At 43.7% G+C, this 24,260-nt stretch overlaps 1 protein-coding gene across 1 annotated transcript in view; it reads left to right on the top strand.

Annotated features, from left to right (window-relative positions):
* EPS15 (epidermal growth factor receptor pathway substrate 15) overlaps nt 1-24,260 on the top strand; it is a 207,165-nt gene that overhangs the window by 73,433 nt on the left and 109,472 nt on the right. The window contains exon 13 of the mRNA XM_082265510.1: nt 22,690-22,775. Coding sequence (XP_082121636.1) covers nt 22,690-22,775 — 86 coding nt within the window. The remainder of the gene's footprint in view (nt 1-22,689; nt 22,776-24,260) is intronic.

Here is a 24,260-nt window from a genome sequence, read left to right on the forward strand (position 1 = left end):
ACTTTTTCTTATTATACCAATTACCGATACCTATTGCTTAGGAAGAGTAGGGTAGTGGGTTGGTTTAGGGAGGGGAAGGGGTTTGCAGGGAGTTAGGTGGGGGGGGGGGCAGTTGAGGGCTGGGGTGGTTTTGAATGCAGCTTCTCATGCAGGCGGATCTTCTAGAGCTGGGAGCCTGGGACCGGCTGAGTACTGCTAATGTATCTGTTCCTGCCCCTTCCTCCTGGGCAACTGGGGCTAAGGGGGACTCAGGGGTGAACCACAGGTAGACTGGGCGGGAACTCAAAATATTCTGTGCATCAGTGAGCTAACCCCCTGCTGTGCAACTTATTTATTTATTTTTTTTTAAACTGTGGGTGCCAGGGAACAGAATGTGGACTATTAAACCACTTTTAGTAAATAGGTTTAGTAAATAGTTCACTGTCTGTCCCCCAGGACCCACTGAACAATAGGGGTCCCAGGGAAGTTTTATTTTAAAAAATAGTGCCAAATAACTGCACAGTGGGGGATTAGATCATTGGTACACAGAATTTTGGAGTCCCCGTCTGCTCTACCTCCAGCCCCCCCACTGAGTTTGCAGAATCATGCCAATAATTGCAGGCATTCTTTTCTTTACATTTTAGCTGTTAGCGGGGGTAATCCCGCTGTCAGCTAAAAGAACCGAGGCCGAAGGTATCATTTTTGGGTATCGGATAATTTGCATAAGTACGAGTGCAAATGCTTAGTATCGGCACCGGTGCAACCCTACTTGTAAGTCTTGCCCTTAGTTTGGAGAGTAAATTTGGAGAACTCCAAGAACATATGGAATTCAGAAATTGGACAAATTGTATGAACTAATACTTTTGTCTGTAATGTTTGACAAAGAAAGTACTGAACCAAATTTGGCCTACTATTTTCCTCAAAGCCCTACTATACAGACATTTCTGGGACATATTAGAGAAACAATTGTTCCACGAAAATTGGTGAATTTACCCAAAGTGACTTATCGAGTTTAATCTTTTTTGAACTAGGAAAAAAAAAAACAAGACATCTGGTTGGTTGTTGTATGTCCATGCAAGTTATTGCACAATGTGTTGTCTAAGCCCAAGTTATATAGCAGCTAGGCACTGCAGGGACTTTTGGGGTTTGTTTTAAAACCATAAATGCTAATCGGATATAACCTGGTTTAATGCGAGTTCACTGATTTTATTTTTGTTTTGACTGTACTTCTCCTTTTGCAGTGAATTGGCTCGTCTGAAGGCTCGTTTGCTCCTTGCACTAACCAACTATCCTGGTTTGCTTTCTTTGCTTCGTTCTAGCTTGCTGGACTGTTTATTTCCATCTGCCTCAATCTGCTTTCAGCCTCGCTCTAATATTCCTAACTCTCGCCTCTCCTCTTCTGGCTTTGCAAGGTTAGACCATCTCTTACACTCTTTTGTCAGACTCATGTTTACCTAGCTTTATAGACATCCAAATAATGAAATGTCTAGGACAACCCAGTTTTAATTGGCTTGGAAGTCAGATGCAGAGCTCTCATGTCTGGAGCCCCAACCTTACATTTTTCATTTAGAGTTGGTTGGAGTGGCCTTTTAAAGTGACCATGCTGTATCCTTTTGTGTTTGTGACTGAGAATTATGTCTGGGAATGTCCATGTCCTCGCAGTACAGTATGGTAAAGAGTATCTAAATCTAAGAACTATCAATATACTGTAGTTTACCAATCCTTAGATGTGGCTGCATTTATTTATTTTTTAGTTGCTTTTAGTTTTTCATCTGGTGATCCTGCCAGCAACACATGTCCTGTCCTAGGGTGACAATTCTGACTTGTTGTTTTGTATGTGTGGAAGAGCAGCACCTCCCTCTCTTCTCAAATAACTTAGGGGAAAGGTGTCCTGTAGTTCAGGCATAGAACAGGCAGGGCTAAAAAGGCTGCTTAAAGTGTTTGTTACTCTAAAAAAAAAAAGAAAAAAATCCTGCTTCCATATAGCGGGTTAACCACTTCCGAACCACCCGCCGCAGTTTTACATCGCTACATTGATGTTAAATATAGAGGTTATGGCAGCAGATAGCTGCCATAACGCTGGTATTTTTTTTACAGGGCGGGCGGTTCTCTTTCACATTAAAGTGGTCCCAGCAGCTGATTCGACACGGGATCATTTTTAATGGCGGCGGGAGAGGTGCCCCCCCTGCCGCTTCCCAGTCATTTTCCCCGCTTACTGGAGCTGTCGGTAGCAGGGGGAAACGATTCAGTCCTTTCACCTCCTAGGCAGGAAGTCGAAAGAGGGCAAGCTGGCCCCCACTTTACTCTTTGGCCTTGGAGGACTGGAGACACGTCATACGCCGCTTCCTTCCAACGGCCTTAAAGGACCCATTTTTTTTCATAATGAAGAAAAATTACTTTTTTTTTTTTTTTTTTGCTTTTTAGCATAGATGTGAGATCTGAGGTCTCTTTGGCCCCAGATCTCACATTAAAAAGGACCTGTCCTGCTTATTTCTATTACAAGGGATGTTCGCAGAAGCGAACGCATATGCAAATCGCGCCCACATATGTAACCAGTGTTCAAACCACACATGTGAGGTATAGCCGCGATTGTTAGAGCAAGAGCAATACTTCTAGCCCTAGACCTCCTCTGTAACTCTAAACTGGTAACCTGTAGAAATTTTTAAGGCGTCACCTATGGAGATATTTAGTACCCATGTTTGTCGCCATTCCACGAGCGTGCTCAATTTTCAAGCATGACATGTTGAATATTTATTTACTTGGCGTAACATTATCTTTAAAATTATAGAAAAAAATTAGGCTAACTTTACTGTTTTTCTTATTTTTTAATTTAAAAAAAGTGTATTTAAAAAAAAAAAAAATAGCTTTTATCAAGACCGCTGCGCAAATACTATGTGACATAAAGTATTGCAGTGAGCTCCATTTTATTCTCTAGGGTCTCTGCTTAAAAAAAAAAATATATAATGTTTGGAGGTTCTAAGTAATTTTTTAGCAAAAAATACTGGTTTTAACTTGTAAACAACAAGTGTCAGAAATAAGCCTGGTCCTTAAATGGTTAAACAGCACAGTGCTTGTGCTGTCTAGCCTTCCCCTCTGGAAGCTGTAAAAAACCTGGCTGATCCTGTCCTTTCCTGTGTCCCCCCTCTCTGTGCTGACCATGATAATCACGGCTAATGTGCCCTGACCACCATGGTCTGCCTGTGTGCCTCCATCATCCGTAGCTCTCCTCTCTGCTCACCCCCTCCCTGCCTGTCAGATACGTGTGTCTGTGTCTCTGTCTCTGCCCCCTCCCTCCCCTCGCTGCTTATGATAAACCAGTTAAATATCACTGCCAGCACCTCTCCGTTAAGCTCCTATCCTGCATTGTATAACTGCTAAGAAATTATGCCTCTAAATACCTTTTTGTGAAGGGTCTTTAGGTCTGTCACGTGACTCCCGGCCGCTCTGATAAGTCAATCCAGGGCTACAGCAGGAGGAGCCGAGTGGCCAGCTCGGCGGTCACGTGACTCCCGGCTGACATCAGAGGGAGAGCTCGGCTCCTCCTGCTGTAGCCCTGAATTGTGTTATCAGGGCAGCCAGGAGTCACTTAACAGACCTAAAGACACCTCTCAAAAAGGTATTTACAGGCATCGTTTCATACAAATAGTTAAACAATGCAGGATAGGAGATTAAAAGAGACGGGATGGCAGCAAGGCAATGGTTTAGGGTTACAAATCCTTTTAGATAACACTGCAGAGTACACAGGACAGCACTGGATTTCTGGCAGGACCAACAGGTATCTTTAGCACTTATTGAACAGATTAGGCAAACCACTTTCAATTGTATTTTTAACAGGTTAAAAGGGAGAAAATTAAATAAGCCAATTGTTGGGGTTTGCATTTCCTTTTACTGGTCTCAAACCTTTGGGCACAAGCATTTAAGGTCCCTATGACTGCTAAATTGGCCTAAAATTTGAGCCATGTGTGACTCTGTAAGCAACACCTGGCTTGTCAAAAAGATTAATTAAATTTACTTAAATTGAGGTTTAGAAATTAGCATCTGAACAGATGCAGTCACTGTTTGCTAGTACCAGCATATGCCCAGGGCTGCCTAACCATACAATAGAGATTCCTTCTTCCACGCTGTTAGCAGAGGGCAATTATATATTTTTTCTCCCACGCAAGCTGGGCACCCCAAAATTTAGCCATATATTGGAGATCTTGAGAGAAACTCCACCCAGATCATATTTTTGGGGTGGGATAAGGTACTGGTTATGTGTAAATAAGTAGACAGGCTTCTTTGTACAGTAGATTCCCATCCCATGTAAGGATTTGCATACAATTTAAGGTATTATTTATAAGGACCAGTGACCTCAAACTGCTTTGTAGTTGTGTTTATTTTTTCTAAAGTATAGTTTATACTCAGTTTTAAAGGACTTTGCCAATTGGCAGTAACCTGAGGGGAGCCAAACCCCCTACCGTACTTGCTTTCCACCTTTGGACTGATAGATATTGGTTCCTAATAAAAAGTTTAAATAATGCAATAACTAGTTCTCTTTTAGTGAAGAACAAAGAGTGTAATAGCTTGCATGAATGCGGAGTGACTGCTGCATGTTAAACTGCTTATGTCATGGCTTTTGCTGTTTATTCTTCCAGCTAATTCCTTTCAGACCAGCTTGTAATATGGTAATGACTTTTGCAACTATCTGCATGTCCTAGCCTCTCCAATGTATAGATAATTGGTTCATAGAAAAAAGATTTTTAAATAAATATTTTGTTAAATAGACAGCTGTGATAATACCTGTAAAAGGCACTCAAGTAGTTATGACTTTGCAAAAGTGCAAATATTCTGTTCAATACACTTCAAGTGTGTATTCCATGCAAGACTCGTCTCTGCATGCAGAAGGGAACAAAAATGAATTTGGCACAAAAAATAAAAAACAAAATTCCAGCATATATAGTGGTCTTTTCCTCTATCATTCTGCAAACATCTGGTCCTTTATGTTGCTTGCAGTGTATCCACAATCTATATTCTTAGTCCAGAATGAACAAGGTAATACAATGTGTGAGTTTGGTGAAGCTGGAGTCACCTGCCCTTAGATAATCACTGGCTTTAGTAGAAATATGTCTAATATTGCTTCATTTGTCGTCTTTGTGCTTTTACATTGGACAATGCCATGGAAACAGGAACTCTCTGATGAAGCCTTTAAAAGTTAAAGGGCAAATGTGGACAATGTCTTGCGTTGACGCAAGTGCATTAGCACAATGCTTTATCGTTCATTAAAGTAATGAATGCTCACAACTTTTTTTTTTTTTTTTAGTAAATCCATTCTAATCAAGCAGTAAAACATTCCTCCGCACATTATGTGCAGCATATTTGTGCCCAACAGTGTTCTCACTGTACACCGCTTCCCCCGAACATCCAGAATCACGTGCACTGAATACATCACAGGGAGCAAGTCACTTGGACAGCGCAGGCTCCAGCTGCTGTCAGTCAACTTGCTAGAAGAAGCTTGTTGTTGCTGTATGCCTCTGGGCTATCTATGGGTGTGTGGACTCAAGCAGCACAGGGACACTCAGCTGCAATTCCATCCCAGAGCGCTTATGCAGAAGTGGCTTCATTGGATGGAGCCAACCTAAAGCAGGAGCTAGTAAACAGTCACTTTTCACACATGGAATGCAAAGCAGTCACAGGATTTTAAAATAAACAAGGAGCAAACTTGGTAAATGCTGAGGTCTACAGCACCGGAGGCTTTTTATATTTCAGGGCTTTCTAACACTTTAGAAGCCTTTTTATTTGAATAAGATTGCAGTGCACTTTGAAGAGACCCTGGTAATTAAAAAAAAAAAAAAAAGCAAGTAATAACCGACAAATCAAGTATTTTAATTCATTTTTTTAATTCCATAAGTGACTTTTACTTGCAAAGACTTCAGTCAGTTCCTTAGCCCCCTCCTCTTCTGGGAATATGTAATTACTCTGTACTGGCCCAGCTCCGCTGCCCACATGTGTGAAAGGGGCCCTAAAGAGTTCATGCAACACAGCAATTTTCCCATTTTGGGTCAAGAATATTGTCATGGAGCTAATATGTGATCTGTGAATTGTTCAACCCAGCTTATATTTGAGGCTCCTGAGACAAGTATGAAATTGGATCTGTTTTCATATTCAAATGCTTTGTACTTCTGTGCAGTTATTCTTGTGATCCAACCCCTGCCAGACAGCACAATCAGATCCTTAACTGTAGATGCCCAACCTCCACTGTCTTAGTTTAAACCCCCAGTCAGGTTTGTTTGCTGTCTGTTGTGGGAAAATGTACAGTGGATGCAGCAGAATGTGAGAGGAAATTTTTCCAAAGTAAAGGAAATCCACTTTTAGGGCCCATTTATACCATTGCAGTGCGTCAGCGCATGGACATTAATGCAGCCTTTTTATGTAAATGGTCTACCTAATACACTAAAGGTTTTACCTGCAAAGTAAAGGCCTAATGTGCCAGTATGCATCGCATACTAGCAAATTATGTGACAATCAGTCAGGTCCATAAATATTGGGACATCGACACAATTCTAATCTTTTTGGCTCTATACACCACCACAATGGATTTGAACTGAAACAAACAAGATGTGTAGGAATTACAACAGTTTATATATGTGCCTCCCACTTTTTAAGGGACCAAAAGTAATGGGACAATTGGCTGCTCAGCTGTGCCATGGCCAGGTGTGTGTTATTCCCTCATTATCCCCTTTACAAGGAGCAGATAAAAGGTCAAGAGTTCATTTGAAGTGTGCTATTTGCATTTGGCATCTGTTGCTGTCAACTCTCAATATGAGATCCAGAGAGCTGTCACTATCAGTGGAGCAAGCAATCATTAGGCTGAAAAAAAACAAAACAAACCCATCAGAGAGATAGCAAAAACATTTGTCCACACCTAATCAACTGTTTGGAACATCCTTAAAAAGAAAGCATGCACCGGTGAGCTCAGCAACACCAAAAGACCCGGAAGACCACGGAAAACAACTGTGGTGGATGACCGAAGAATTCTTTCCCTGGCAAAGAAAACACCCTTCACAAGAGTTGGCCAGATCAAAAACACTCTCCAGGAGGTAGGTGTATGTGTGTCAAAAATCAATAGAAGACTTCACCAGAGTGAATACAGAGGGTTCACCACAAGATGTAAACCATTGGTGAGCCTCAAAAACAGGAAGGCCATATTAGAGTTTGCCAAACAACATCTAAAAAAGCCTCCACAGTTCTGGAACAACATCCTATGGACAGATGAGACCAAGATCAATTTGTACCAGAGTCATGGGAAGAGTATGGAGAAGGAAACAACTGCTCATGATCCAAAGCATACTACCTCATCAGTGAAGCATGGTAGTGTCATGGCGTGGGCATATATGGCTGCCAATGGAACTGGTTCTCTTGTATTTATTTATTGATGATGTGACTGCTGACAAAAGCAGCAGGATGAATTCTGAAGTGTTTCGGGCAATATTATCTGCTCATATTCAGCCAAATGCTTCAGAACTCATTGGACAACGCTTCACAGTGCAGATGGACAATGACCCGAAGCATACTGTGAAAGCAACCAAAGAGTTTTTTAAGGGAAAGAAGTGGAATGTTATGCAATGGCCAAGTCAATCACCTGACCTTAATCCGGTTGAGCATGCATTTCACTTGCTGAAGACAAAACTGAAGGGAAAATGCCCCAAGAACAAGCAGGAACTGAAGACAGTTGCAGTAGAGGCCTGGCAGAGCATCACCAGGGATGAAACCCAGCGTCTGGTGATGTCTATGCATTCCAGACTTTAGGCTGTAATTGACTGCAAAGGATATGCAACCAAGTATTAAAAAGTGAAAGTTTGATTTATGATTGTTAATCTGTCCCATTACTTTTGGTCCCTTAAAAAGTGGGAGGCACATATACAAACTGTTGTAGTTCTTACACCGTTCACCTGATTTGGATGTAAATACCCTCAAATTAAAGCTGAAAGTCTGAAATTAAAGCACATCTTGTTTCATTTCAAATCTATTGTGGTGGTGTAAAGAGCCAAAAAGATTAGAATTGTGTCGATGTCCCAATATTTATGGACCACACTGTATATGCAAATGAAGCCCATGTTGTCCTCGCTGGAGGCCACTTCCCTCTTCATTCAGGGTCTGCAGACTCAGGCTGTGCTACTGGCCAGAGCCGCGTGATGTAAGCCGCTGGTCACGGCACAGGGCTCTGAAGAAACGGCACGGGCAACCGGTCCTTCAGAGCAACATGCACCGATGATGTCATCGGCCCAGCATACAGTAAATATCTCCTAAACAGTGAAAGTTTAGGAAATATTTGCAGTACCTATAGGGAAGCCTTATTATAGGCTTACCTATAATGACAAACAGTAGAAGGCAGTTTACAACCATTTTAAGGCATTTACGCTTACTGCGCTGCAACACATCCGTCAACAATCTGTGCATTGCACCAACATGTATAACACATCATACTAAAGTGCAGTAGTGTGACTGGGCTCTTGGATAATCCTAACCGCAATAAGTCTTCCCATTGGAAGATTTCTACTCTATTCCTTTTCTGGCAGCTACTCAAAATTGGATTTTCCTTCCGTTTCATTCTCTGTCTCTGTGGTCACCAGGTCTCATAAAGAGGGTGAGTCTTCCCAGAAAGGGTACAGAAAGCAATAAAAATGATTTCCCTCCCCCTACAGGAGTAGGACACTAGGCAGAAAAAAGACTTGGCTTTGTCTATGGGCAGTCCCAGGTGGTATACTCTCCCTCTCTGCTATAGGTCTTCAGTTTTTTTCTGCTTAGTCAGGAGTAAGGACCTAGTTCCCTGCTGGGATTTCTGGTCCTAGCAATTTTTTTCCTCTTTTAAATGGCTGTTTTTTTTTACTGCAAGATCTACAATCAACTGCTGGACTGGGCGACGGGCTGGATAATTTATGTCCAGTGGTCACCCCAATCTGGCCAGCGAGCGCGTGCAGACCACAGCTCCATGCTCGGTTAGCTGCGATGTAGCCCCACTGGCCAGGACTGGCCTGCGAGTTAAATGCCTAGTGAGGTCGCATACAACCGGGCCTCGGCTTGAGTCTCATCGTTTCTCCTGACGACAGCCCCCCCATTTCAATAGCGAGGAGGTTCGGGCCCTGCCTGTCTGGTTCCTGGTATGGTGAGTAGCTATCCCCCCTCTCCCCCTGGAGGGTTTTGGGGTGGATGGGGGCCCCTCCTTGGGACGGTCGGACCCGTGGGTTCCCTTCCTTCCCGTCAGACCCCCCCTGGTCGTTGGTGGTCCCCGTAGGCCATCTGGTACATCCTAGCTTCCACCCCCCATCTGGGGTAGTGTGGTAGGTTGAGACATAGCCTGGGCCTGGTGTGCTTGCTGCACTGTACTGATTGTGGGGGAGGGGGGGGGCAGCAGCTGGGCTTCTCAATTGGGGGGGGGGGAACTGGCTGTCACTGGGGTGTTGTACCCGGTCCCCCCTCTCCTTGCTGAGCCCCGTGGAGCCACATGCGGCAGCCATTTTGTCGTAACCTATGTCTTTCTATTGCCGGCCATGTTTGTGTACTCCGTCTGGCATTTTTTGTTGGTCCAGCATGCTAATGGAGTAGCGGCCATGACAGGGGAGCCTCTGACAGGCAGACTATTTCAGTCGGCAGGCGTCGAACCAGGTGCCAAGGTTTGTGGCAAGGTCACAGGATCCTCTAGCGGACGCCCCAGACGCTCTTGTGGATCCATGGGGCCAGTATCTTCTGATCTATGCTTTTTCCTCCTCTCAAGCTCCTGCCGTGGCTTTTGCACAGAATTAAGGTCCAGGGGATTCCAGTCATTCTAGTGGCCCCGAATTGGCCTCGTCGGTCTTGGTACGCCGACCTGGTGTGGCTGGTCGCCGACGTCCCTTGGAGACTGCCTCTCAGGGAGGATCTACTGTCCCAAGGGCTGATCATCCATCCTGCTTTACAGTAGCTGACTTTGACGGCCTGGCTGTTAAAAGCGAGGTGCTAAAGGACAGAGGTTTGCCTGGGTTGTTGATTCTGATGCTGCTGCAGGCTAGGAAGTCTACCTCCTGGAAAGATCTACCATAGTACGTGGAAAAAGCACATTTTGTGGTGTGAGTTCATGCTGCTTTTTTGGTGGCTCAGTTTTTTACTTTTCTTCAACGAGGTGTTGAGAGAAAATTGGCCTTGAGTACCATCAAGGGCCAGGTGTCGGCCTTGGCGGTCTTCTTTCAGTGACCCCTGGCCACGCTTTCCCTTGTGTGTACCTTTTATTCAAGGGGTTCAAAATCTGACTCCAGCGGTGCGGTCTCCTCTACCACCCTAGGATCTGAACTTTAGTGCTTTATTTCCTCCGGAAGCCTCCCTTTGAGAATATTGGGAGATTCCCCTTTTTGGTGGCTATCACTTCTGCTCGCAGGGTGTCTGGGCTGGCAGTGTTATCTTGTTGTGCCCCCTATTGGTGGTCCACAAAGATAAGGTGGTTCTTCGCCCATGTCCATCGATCCTTCGTAAGGTAGTCTTTTTTTTTTTCCATTTCCCTGTGTCCTAGGCTTAAACATCCTAAGGAATTTGCTTTTGCATGCCTTTGATTTGGTTCGGGCGATTTGGGTGTATTTGGCTGCCACAGAGTGTTTTCGGAGCTCAGGCTGACTAATTGTGTTTTCAGACGGGCCAAGAAAAGGGCTGTGTCTGCTCCTTTTGCAATCATTTTAAGATGCATCAGACAGGCGGTGACTCAGGCAGGTGATATCAGGGGTCAGGTTCCTCCTTTCCCTGTAACGGCACACTCTTGTCGGGCACTTAGTGCTTCTTGGGTCATCGGGCGTCAGTGGCGCAGGTTTGCAAGGCGGCCACTTGATCGTCGGTGTACACTTTCACAAATTTCTACAAAGTGGATGGGTTGGCATCTCTGGATGCTTCCTATGGCCGCAAAGTTTTGAAGGCTGCTGTTAGGAAGGTCTGTTCCCTCTTTTTCCCCACCCTTCATGATTGGCACTGCTTGGGGACGTCCCTGTGGTTCTGAATAATAGAGAAACTGTGAACGAAAGGGAAAATGGGAATTTTGAATTACCGTAAAATCCATTTCTCTGACTTTAATGGACACAGCACCCAGTCCTCCTATGGAGTTGTAATACTTCTGACACTGCTTGTTAATAAACTGAGTATCTATAGCAGAGAGGGGAGTATACCACCTGGGACTTCCAATAGGCGTAGCCAAGTCTCTTTTCTGCCTAGTGTCCTACTCCTTTATGGGGCAGTATAACCCTGTGGTTCTGAATAATGGAGAAGATGTGTCCATCAATGAACTCAGAGAAATGGATTTTACGTTAAGTCAGAAATCACTTTTTTTTTTTTTTTTACTCACTGTATAATCAATTTCTCAGATTTCAACGGACACAGCACCTACCCCTCTAAGGAGTTTTTGATACTTCTAATACTGCTTGCTACTAAACTGAATACCTATAGCAGAGGCCAGGGGAGATTATTTACCAGCTGAGGGCGGCCCATGGGCGTAGCCAAGTTTTTTGTTCGGTCTAGTCCTACTCCTGAAGGAGCCGATATAAACATATAGTTGTGATTAATGGAGCGCTGTGTTCGCCGAACCGTGAGTAAAAAAAATCCTAATCTTTTACTTTCTGCTATAAAACATATCCAAATGAAAGAAAAATCTAATTTCTTATAATGTATTCTGCTACATATTTTTGGTAAAAAAAAAAATCCCAATAAGCGTATATTGATTGGATTGCGCAAAAGTTATTCTGTTTACAAACTGGGATATATTTGTTTAATTTTATTTATTTAGTTTTTACTAGTAATGGCGGCAAATAGCAACTTATAGCAGGACTGTGATATTGGGGCAGACAAATCGGACACTAATTGACACTTTTTTTTTTGGGAACCAGGGACAATAATAATGTTCAGTGCTAAAATATGCACTGTACTAATGACACTGGCTGGGAAGGGGCTACTATCAGGGGCGATCAAAGGGTTAACTGTGTGCCTAGCCAGTGTTTATGTACTGTGTGGGAGGTGCTTTTACTAGGGAAGACATAAATCCTTGTCCCTGCTTTGCAGGAAGACAGGATCCATGCCTTCCCTACTGACAGAACAGCAATCTGCCTTGTTTCCATAGACGGACTGCCGTTCTGCCTCTGTACCAAATGATCGGTGGCTGACGGTGGACATAAAGTCCACATCACCCGCTGTGTATAATCACAGCGGGAGTGAGCCGCCCCCCTGCCCGGAAGTGCAGATATCATGTGTTTATATATGTTAACAGGCACACAGTGTGTGTGTGTAGTGTGTAACTCCCCACTACACACACACACACACACACACACACACACACAATTAAGCATCCCAGCACTGCGATTCTCTGTCTATGCCACACACCATCCCTTCCTATGCAAAAATACCAGTATGAGAGTTCTGGCTCTGGAATGTGCTGTTTGTCCAGAATGTTAAGACTTTGCTAGCCGTTTAGTCATTTCTGGCAGGTAAATCAGACAGACCACCAGTTCTCTTTGTGCAGCAGAAAGGGTTTCATGCCTTTTACAAACATCTGCTATGATCAACATCAGCAAAAAGTTAATACACATTGTGTATTTTTTTTTTTTTTTTTTTTTTTTTTTTTTTTTTTACTTAGTTTTGCTGGCTGTAGCAACTACATTGCATCATGTCTCTGGAGTCCTGAAAACTATTTATTGGTTTCTAGTCACTGCTTTTCACTTTCACAATAATACGCAACAACACATTTCAGGACAGCATTACAAAGTTGCGTGTTATTTTGAGTAAGTACAACCATACAGGTTAAGGTGAGAAGGGACTAAAGCAATCAGAAATTCCTTTTATTTTGCGTAAAACCACTTTCTTGCCATAAATGCTAAAACACTAACTTGACCTAACATCTCAAAAAAAAAAAAAAAAAAAGGTCTCTGGCTTCTGGGAACAATGTTGCATTTTTATATTGAAGTTAATTTTTTTTATTTATAATTTTTACTTTTTTTTTATATATAATTTGAATGGAGTAAGAAAGGGTTAAACCCCTTGTTGTTTTTTTTGCCATCTGCATCCCCTTGTGGAGATTTCCCTTTACTTTCTGACCTTTTATCTAAAATAACAGTTTTTTGGTTTTTTTTTATATTTATTAATTTAATTTTAATTTTTTACTTTTAAATTGTTATCGTGAATTTAAATAAATATTAGTTTTTTGCCCATTATTGGCACCTTAAGTGCTAGAAAAATGTATCCCTTTAAATTCTACGTATGTCTTCACACTGGTCTGTTACGCTTCCATTGAGGTGTTAAAAATCCTGCTTGCATTTTTGGTAAAAAAAAACAGACCAAAAACGTACCTCCCCATTGAAATGCATTGAAAATGCAGAAAAAAAACACATCAATAAAACACCTGTGTTAAATTTTTGAGCCTCATGACCTATGAAAAACAAGACCTAAGCACAGCAAAATTGTGGTAAAATCGTATGTGTTTTTTGGTGCCGTTATCGGCACCTTTTTCTCTTCTAGGCAAAATGCCAATTCCCTCTTCACTCTATCCAAAACTGAAAGAACTTGTTATATTTAGTCATCAATGTGTTTTAACGTGATAAAGGCCATCAGCAAAATACAAACATTGTGTAGCACTACTAGCCAGGAAGCAAGGCTTGTATATGTATGGCTCCCCCATACACGCATACTGGTAATATTTGTAGTTCCTCTTAAGAAGCAAAATAATCACTTGATAGCCAAATAGTGTATTTATTCCAATCTATATGCCATCTTTAAAATAGGGACAGTTGGAAGCAAAAAGTCAAATGCAGAAAATATTACAGGTGTTATATAAGCCGAAAAAAAAACCCTGCATCTGATATTTTTCACAGGAAAAAAAAATGTAAAATGAGTAATAAATGTAACACTGCTACCCTGCTGGTTGGAATGTACTGAGCTATCACCACCAGGGGGTGCTCTGTCACTTCTGATATCACAGTCTCCATCCAGTTACTTCTCTAAAGATTGTACAGGGAAGTGATGTAAATTGATTAATCTCACATTTGGCTATCAATTGTCATTTATGAAAGCTTCATTGAGGGATGTGAACTGTAGGGTATTACTAATAATAGGTTTTGCTTAGTTGATGATTTTGCTACAGAAGATATAATTTTTTGGGTGGGGAGTGCTTGAGACCATTTTAAAGCTACCCATAAACAAGGGAATCAGATCAGTTGAAATTAAACTTTAAGGGCTGTACACATAGGCTGAATATTGCAGGGGCGGACTGAGAACCCTCAGGGCCCCCGGGCAAAATAAATCAAGGGCCCCTTCCCAGGCCCCATCCATTTCCCACCTCCAGCCACACCCTTGTCCCGCCTCCAGCCGCACTCTACACAATCTTTAGACACAAGGAACAAAATTGCAATCATTTATAAACAAGTGCAATATAAATAACGAATGCCAAAACCAAACTGTCCAAAATAAATCACAAACCAAGACAAGTACATTACCAATAATAAACAGACAAACCAAGACCAGTGCATTACAAAATCATAAATAGATAAAACCGGATCATTACAATGGTAAATTGCCAGGTCTAGCTGGACTAAGGTTGCCACCTCATCCCTTTAATCCAGGACACACATGAATTACACAGGTTCTGAGGCTGATATAATGTCACATAAGGCACCAAATGAGTTGAATTACAACCGTAATCAGCCACAGAACCTATGTAATTAATATGTGTCCTGGTTTAACCACTTGCCGACTGCCCGCCGCAGATGTACTGTGGCAGGTAGCCGCTCCCAGGCAAATTGCCGTACATGTGCGGTGGTCGCTCTGGGGAGTCTAGGGGGCGAGCACGTGCCGCTGCCAGCGCACTCCCGTCCCCGCTCGTCAGCGGAGAAGCCAGCACGTGTGTCAGGCGGCTCCGATTGCCGCCTGACACCTGCAATCTCTCCCCGCTGAGAGAAAAGGGCGGTCGGATGTTGCAAACACAACTGACCGTTCTTCTCCCTGGAATGATCACAGAGACCATGTGATCCTTCTATATAGGATCGTATGTCTCTGTGATCATTTCACAAGCCCAACCCCCCCCAGTTAGAATCACTCCCCTAGGCTTACATTTAACCCCTTGATCACCAACAGTAATAACTCCTTCCCTGCCAATGGCATTATTACAGTAACAGTGCATATTTTTAGCACTGATTACTATAGTAATATCACTGGTCCCCCCAAAAGTGTCAAAAATGTCAGTTAGGGGTCCGATCTGTTCGTCGCAATCCCGCAAAAAAAAAAAAAAAAAAAATCGCAGATCGCCGCCATTACTAGTAAAAAATAAAAAAAAAAAAAAAAATTACATAAATCTTTCCCGTAGTTAGTAGACGGGATAACTTTTGCTCAAACCAATCAAAATACGCTTATTGCGATTTCTTTTTTTTTTTTTTTTCTTATACCAAAAATATGTAGCAGAAAACAAATTGGCCTAAAATGTTAAAAAAATTTAGATTTTTTTAAAAAAAATTTTTATAGAATGTCATATAGCAGAATGTGAAAAATATATATATTTTTTTTTTTTTTCAGAATTGTCGCTTTTTTGTTTATAGCTCAAAAAATTTAAATCGCAGAGGTGATCAAATACCACCAAAAGAAAGCTCTGTTTGTGGGGGAAAAAAAAGGACGTACATTTTGTTTTGGTACAGTGTCACATGACTGCGCAATTGTCCGTAAAAGTAACGCAGTGCCGAATTGCAAATAGGGCCTGGTCAGAAAGGGGGCAAAATCTTCCGGGGCTTAAGTGGTTAAAGGGATGAGGGGGGAATTAACCACTTTAGCTCTGGCCACTGTGCTGCTACTGCGGCACAGTGGCTCGTTATCGTCCAGCGACGTAGACCTACATTGCTGGACTCCTCCCCCTGTAGGCGGCGCTCGCGCGCCGCCGGAGGCGCGCTCCCGCTGTTTTCATTCACAGCGGGAGTCGGGCCAGGGGAGGAGCGGTGGCGATCGCCGCCGCTCTTCCCCGATCGTTGGGGAATCTAGTTTGGAGATCCGCCCGCCTGTGTAAACAGAGCGGGCGGATCTCCTAAGTGACAGGGAGTGACAGATCGGAGTGTTCAGCATAGCTGGACATCCGATCTGTCCCTGGCTCACTCAATCACCCCCCCCCCCCCCCACACGTTAGTAAGCACCAGGCATACATTAACCCCTCCCTCTCCAATAAAATGAACCCCTTCCCTGCCAGTGTCATTTTTACAGTAACAGTGCATATATATAGCACTGATTACTGCAGTAATGTCACTGGTACCCCCAAAAGTGTCAAAAATGTCAGTCAAGGATCCGATCTGTCCGCCGCAATGTCGCAGTCCCGCAAAAAAAATCGCAGATCGCCGCCATTACTCGTTAAAAAAAAAAACCACCAAAAATGACAGAAATCTTTCCCTTAGTTAGTAAACGCAATAACTTTTGCGCAAACCAATCAAAATATGCTTATTGTGATTTTTTTTTCTACCAAACATATGTAGCAGAAAACAAATTGGCCAAAAATTTAAAAAAAAATTGATTTTTACATATTTTTTGGGAGGAATTTCATATAAAAAAAAAATGTTAAAAATATTGTTATTTTTTCAAAATAAACGCTCTTTTTTTGTTTATAGCGCAAAAAGTAAAAATCGCACAGGTGATCAAATACCACCAAAAGAAAGCTCTATTTGTGGGAAACAAAGGACGTAAATTTTGTTTGGGTATGGTGTCGCACGACCGCGCAATTGTCAGTTAAAGTTGCACAGCGCCGAATCGCAAAAAGTGGCTTGGACGTAAGACCGCAAAATCCTCCGGTGGTAAAGTGGTTAAATAGTGGCAATGGGGGTGAGGTGCAATAGTGAATTGTTAGGTCAGGGGGAGAATCACATTGTAGCAGTGGGGGGGGGGTTTAGGCAGTGGAGAATTACCAGGTCTGGGGGGGGGTCGGTCACATATGCAGGTTTGTGCAGACACCTATAAGTGGTATTTGCAGTAGGACAGATGGTGTTGCATTTAAAGGGACTGATGGAATAGGATGTTATGGATACACCAATATAAAGTCAGGTAGTATCAGTGGAGGTTGGGAATGGGGTGACAGAGAATTGGCAGGGAAAGGGGGGGGGAATAGGTAGTAGTGAATGATTAGATCTGAAGGGAATCACATATTGGGGGTGGGGGTAGTAGTGAATGATCAGGTCTGGGGGATCACAGTGTGGTGCTGAATTTGGGGGGAGATCATATATTGGTGTGGGGGAGGGGGACAGTGCTGAATCATCAGCCCCGAGTGTCAGTGGTGAATTGTGTGGTGGGGAATGAGAGCGGTTGTGAATTTGGGGGGAGATCACATATTGGTGGGGGTGTCAGTGGTGAATTGTGTGGGGGGGTATGACACAGTGGTGAATTTAGGGGGAGATCACATATTGGTGGGGGTGTCAGTGGTGTGTCAAACCCCCCCCCCCCCCCCACACAACCACTGACATCCCCACCAATATGGGATCTCCCCCCAAATTCACCGCTGTGTCATACCCCCCCCCCCACAACCACTGACATCCCCACCAATATGTGATCTCCCCCCCAAATTCACCGCTGTGTCATACCCCCCCCCCCCACACCACACAATTCACCACTGACACCCCCACCAATATGTGATTGCCCCCAAATTCACAGCTGTGTCATACCCCACCACTCAATTCACCACTGACACCCCCACCAATATGTGATTGCCCCCAAATTCACCGCTGTGTCATGCCCCCCACTCAATTCACCACTGAACCCCCCCCCCCAATATGTGATCTCCCCCAAATTCACCACTGCTGTACCATGGTGAATTTGGGGGGGATCACATATTGGTGAGGGTGTCAGTGGATCTGGCATTTAGTTGGGGGCTTGCTACTTAGAGAAATTACCTACTTGTGGTGTGGACATCGTGAGATCGATGCAGACGCGCCCCAGCTCACTGAGGACACCATGGGAACCCCAGCTGGGCCCCTCCTCCCATGGAAGCAGCGCCGGTGTACACCTGATGCCGAGCCCCTCTCCTCCTCTCACTTCCACAGCGCCGGCCGCAGGGCTCCTCCCACTTCCAAAGCGACAGTGTACACCTGATGCCGGGCCCCTCCCCTCCTCTCACGACCACAGCTCCGGCCGCAGGGCTCCTCCCACTTCCAAAGTGCCGGTGTACACCTGATGCCGGGCCCCTCCCCTCCTCTCACGTCCACAGCGCTGGCCACAGGGCTCCTCCCACTTCCAAAGCGCCGGTGTACACCTGATTCCGGGCCCCTCCCCTCCTCTCACTTCCACTGCGTCGGCCGCAGGGCCCCTCCCCTCCTCCCACTTCCATAACGCCGGGCCCCGATAGCCCGATGTTGTCTCTGAGACAACATCGGGTGAATTAATGCTGTAGTGGGCGGCGGGTCGCTTTCTCGACCGGGCCCTCCTTCCCGGCCGGGCTCTCGGACCACGTCCGAAGTGCCCGACCGCTCAGTCTGCCCCTGTTGGGCGGCATTTCTATTGAACCTGCTGACATTCGGCCTGTGTGTACGGCAGCCGGACTGACAGAAGCCGGCTAATGTCCGACCTCTGTTAAAGGGGCATGACCGAAAAAGGTCTTCTGATTGGCATCCGACCAGTGCTCTCAGCCACAATTGCTAAGCAGTGGAGATTGCTGTACTAACATCTGATAGTTGATACAGTGGCTGCTCCCGAGCCTCTCCGTTCTTTATTTTTTTTTTGTTTAGCCCATTTGGTTGAACGGAAAAAAAAAAAAGTTTGTACCAGGCTTAAGGGTCACCATACGTATGGCATTCGGGTTGTACAATCTTCTTCAGATCTACCTACAACTATTGGTTTATTGTATACAAATTGATTGGATTGAATAAATGGGTCCTCATATTACATAGTTAAAGTTGAATATACAAAAATTGCATGGCCAGTTTGTAAATTGTGTGGTAACCCTTAAACTCCAAGAGTTATGTTTTTTGCATACTTACATGTCTTGGCTCTATATTAGTATTATCTGGGCTGCTGGGAATGCTGTAAATCACTGTATTAGCCCAAGCTACATACAGTGAGAGCCGCGATCTTTTGGATGCTGTATGAAAGGTTTCCCCTTCTGCCATTTAGAGAACGGCTTTTTTTTTTTTTTTTCCATTGAATGCAAGGCCTTCTTTGATTGGAACAGGTAAAGAATGTGGCATCACCATCTCTCTTCTCCACATAAACCAACCAAAGAACATCTTGTATTCATAAAAAAAAAAAAAAACCCCCGTGGTCAGTATATAGAGGGAAAGCCACTTGCACAGAAGCTCTCTGAATATCAGATATGCATACTTGCATCGAGCCAAGCTGGCCCAATGTAAATATGCAGTAAATATAATTCCTGGAGTTCAGCTTTAGGACCCCCCTGAAAGATCCTATACTCACCCAAGATATACCCACACTGTTCTGTATTATAAATTGGCAGTAATGAGGGGAGCTGGGTTATCTCAGGAGAGAAATAATGGAAGAACTGATGAACAATTCCAACCCACATAGTCTGTAGCAGTGCCAGGTTCCTATACAATTGTTGGTTCACCATATATTGATATTATACGATGTGCAGTATTTTATTACCGCCTTAAAAGCAACTGATTGTGAAAGAGATATAGGTTGCCGTTGATGTTCTCCCTCTCTGAAAAAGCAATTTATCTTTTATGCCAGCTTGCTCACCTCCATTCACTGACTGCAGGATTATTCCAGGTCAGCTACTCAGAAAATACTGAAGCCAGACAAAGGCAGGCATGTAGTTTGCTTTATGTATACACTGCTAAAAAAATTAAGGAACACTTTTTAATCAGAGGATAGCCTCAAGTCAAGTGAACTCCTAGAATATTTATCAGGTCAGTTAAGTAGCAAGGGGGGATTGTTAATCAGTTTCAGCAGCTTTGGTGATAATGAATTTAACAATGAGATGACCTCCAAAACAGGAATGGTTTTACAGGTGGAACCCAATACATTTTTTTCCCTACTCATATTTTCTGACTGTTTTTCACTAGTTTTGCATTTGGCTAGGGTCAGTGTCACTACTGGTGGTAGCGTGAGGCCATACCTTGACCCTATAGCAGTTATACAGGCAGTCCAACTCCTCCAGGATGGTACATCAATACGTGCCATTGCCAGAAGGTTTTCTGTGTCTCCTAGCACAGTCTCAAGAGCATTGAGGAGATTCCAGAAGACAGACCATTACTTTAGGAGAGCTGGACAGGGCCGTAGAAGGTCCTTAACCCAACAGCAGAATTATCTGCTCCTTTGTGCAAGAAGGAACAGGCCCGGCATCATGGAACTTGATTTGCATTTGCCATTGAACACCAGAATTGGAAGGTCCGCCACTGGCGTCCTGTGCTTTTCACAGATGAGAGCAGGTTCACCCTGAGCACATGTGACAGGCGTGAAAGGGTCTAGAGAAGCTGTAGAGAACGTTATGCTGCCTGTAACATTGTACAGCATGACTGGTTGGTGGTGAGTCAGTGATGGTCTGAGGAGGCATTTCCATGGAGGGACACGCATACCTCTACAGGCTTGACAATGGCACCCTGACTGCCATTAGGTATCGGGAAGAAATACTTGGCCCCATTGTCAGATCCTACACTGGTGCAGTGGGTTCTGGGTTCCTCCTGGTGCACAAAAATGCCAAGGCCTCATGTGAAGAGAAAATCCAGCCAAGTCCTGGGGAATGAAGGAATTGATACCATTGAATGGCCCCCACACTTGCCTTACCTAAATCCATTGGAACATCTCTGGGACATTATGTTTTGGTCTATCCAACGCTGCCAAGGTTGCACCTGAGTCTTTTCAGGAGCTCAGAGTACCATTTTGAATTGCTGCAATAAAATGTCAGCAAAATGTACTTGCTTACTGCATCATTTTTTCACTTTGATTTTTGGGTTTTTTTTTTATTCCGCCCTCTGTAAGTGATCATTTTTAACTTATTTTTAATGATGTGCCATCCTTTCCTTCCTAACACATTACCCAGTCCTTAGGAGTATAGATATACAGCATATTTTTCCCCATTGAGATCTGATGTGTTTCAAAGTGTTCCTTTAATTCTTTTGAGCAGTGTGTACTGTGTATGTGTGTATATATATATATATATATATATATATATATATATATATATATATATGTGTGTGTGTGTGTATATATAAAATATAGCAGTCAGCTTTGGGGCCCTACAGTTCCCTTATGACAGGGGTCCTTTTAAAGAGAGACTGTAATGGGGAGAAAAACTGCAGTAGGTTTAAAGTCCAGACCCCTAAGGGCTCTTTCACACGGGCGGTCCGATCAGATCCGCCTGTCAGTTTTTTAGGCGGATCTGATCGGATCCTCCATGCAGCTCTATGGGGCAGCGGGTGTCAGCGGAGACACCTCATCCAGCATCCCCGCATCCGATCCTGTGCGTGAAATCTGGACGGATGGAAACCCTATTTTTCCATCCGTTCAGTAATCGGAGCGGATCTGATGAGAGCGGACAAGCGTTCCGCTCTCATCCGATCCCCCATAGAGGGCAGCGGGTGCTGAGACACCTCCCTCTCCGCTCTGCAAGCGGAGACGGAGCTGTCATCCGCCCGGCTCAGCGGGGATCGCGGATCGATCCCCGCTGAGCAACACGGATCCGCCTACGGAGCGGACCGTGTGAAAGAGCCCTTAAGGAGCTTGGCATACCTGCAGTTGCTTCCCATACCCTTCTGAATCCCAGACAATTCTGACATACAAAGCTTCAGGACTTCCTGATAGTTAAAAAGCTGGCTCGCCTCTTCTTGCCTCCATCAAATATATATTGGTCGGTGACGCTGCCCATCAGTGATAGGCCAAAAAGGTTGGTTGGGGGAGGGGTTAAAAGCAGTTTCTGACAATACTTGGAAATGTCTGAGCTTCACAAAACAGCCCCGACATGTACCCATAAGAGAGCGATTTTGGAGGCTGCTGCAGGAATTTTTCACCTCTGGGTTCCTGCAACCAATTTTTCCTGATGTCATCTCCATGTTTATTTTAAATTGTATTTTAGATCTGTTGTGCTTTATAAGATCTCCGTAATGAGTGGAAGCAAACAGCTTCTGTAAGAAACTATTCACCTGCATGTGGTGCCAATAAAATCAGATATCAAATGCAGATATTTTCCAAGTTTTTTATTTTTTAATCTTTTTCTTACATCCACATAGAAAAATGATGCTGATTAAATCCAGAGAACAAATGTATTCCTGCACTGGACCTTTGCAGAGTTTAATTAGGCCTAACCATTAAAGCTACACTTGCCTGAAGCCAACAGGGTGTGTGTCAGCATTACTTAATTATTTTTATATGAAAAATGTTTCTTGCCAGTAATATTTCTTCCAAATTCCTTCATGTATCCTAAAGCCTGGGCAAAGATCACATGATTCCCTATTTCCATGTGCTTAGTGGGTGTTTCACATAATTAAAGACTGCAAATTATAGTCATGAAGACCTTGTTAGGTGGACTTGGCAGCAAGATTATAATATCTGCAGGACACCACTAGGAAGCAAAATGTATGTGTGTAATAAGTACATGTACCTACAGTATATAAACTATGCATGCAAGTAAGTTTTATTTAAGCATTAACACATTGATAAATAACATTAAAGTGATCCTATTTATACAGTTTGGTAATAAAAAAAAAAATGAAAATGGTTTAAAAGATTATAGTTTTCCTTTTATAATACAATGCTCTTTTCCTATAGGTCCCATCAGCTCCTAGTCCTGTTGCAGATTTTTCCGCCATCAAAGAGCTGGACTCCTTAAATAATGAAATTGTTGAATTGCAAAGGTGAGTGCAAGTAATATATTATTTATATGGAACAGCACTATTTGTTGCTAAGTTATGCTCAACTTAGAGCTACTACTTTATTTTGGCTTTGGAGATGCATTTTCCTACAGTTCGGCATACACCGATCAGCCATAACGTTATGACCATGGACAAGTTACAGTGGTTGTAAAGACTGAAGGTTTTTTACCTTCATGCATTCTATGCATGAAGGTAAAAGCCCTTCAGTATGCAGCTCCCCCTGCAGCCCCCCTAATACTTGCCTGATCGTGATCCAGCATTTGCACTGAGTGCAGCTGCTGTCCTGGGTCTCTGCCTCATTGGCACAGAGACAGCAGTGGGAAGCATTGGCTCCCACTGCTTTCAATCACAGACAGTGAGGAGGGGGCAGAGTATGGGGCTGAGCTCCATTCTGTGTGTCCTTTGGACACCAAGAGTTGGGTTTGCTATGGGGGCATTAAGAAAAGGGAGACGAGGAGGAGCCAGGAGCGCCGGTGGGGGGACCAGAGAAGAGGGGGATCAGGGCTTCTCTGTGCAATACCATTGCACAGAGCAGGTAAGTATAACATGTTTGTTATGTTCTTTTTTTAGAAATGTACCTTTTTTAATATCCGTTTAAGCAAATAACATTTTGTTACGATGGCATCAGAAAGTCAGTGGGTTATATTGGGCAGCAAGTTGATTTGTTGAAAGCAGAAAATATGGGCATCACAGTTTGTTTGTATATGGGTCTGTGTAGTCGCCGACCAGTCAGGGTGTCCATGCTGACTCGTGTGTGCTGCCAAAAGCACCTACAATGGGTATGTGAGCATCAGAACCGGACTACGGAGCAATGGAAGGAAGTGTCCTGGTCTGATGAATCACGTTTTCTTTTACATCATGTGGATGGCTGGTGTGTCTACGTCCTTTACCTGGGGAGTTAATGGCACCAGGAAGCAGTATGAGAAGAAAGCAACCAAGCGGAGGTAGTTTGATGCTTTGGGCAATGTTTTGCTGGGAAACTTGGTCCTGCATGTGGGTGTGGTCCAGACTGGCTCTGAAGAGGAGGGGATCCCCCTTTGAAACGTGTCAGACCTTTTGAAGGTCCTCCGGCGTGCTGGACACTATTCTGATTACCTGGTCACTTTGGGTCCATTGTGGATCGATATGCTTTTAACATTTTTATGTTTGTGGGTATATTTCTTCTCATTTCATTTAAATAAACTCTATTTGGGTAAAGCACAAGGTCGGTGCGCCATCTTCTTGTTCTTTATACAGTGCTCAATCCTGCTTGATGATAGAATCAAAGCAGAGTGGTTACCAATCATGCAATTACGATTAAAGTTTTGATCACATGCAGCCTAGAGGTTTCACTGAAAATAGGCTTCAACCTAGAGATAAATACTGCCACCTTCAGGCAACAGTGACTTCTGCAGTGGCATCTATTGATTGATTGTTTTAGATAAATTGGGGAAGGATAAAGCTAGCCATAGATGAACCAGCAAAATT

The sequence above is a fragment of the Pelophylax lessonae genome (genome assembly GCF_965119305.1).
Source record: "Pelophylax lessonae genome assembly, chromosome: 8".
Classification (NCBI taxonomy): domain Eukaryota; kingdom Metazoa; phylum Chordata; class Amphibia; order Anura; family Ranidae; genus Pelophylax; species Pelophylax lessonae.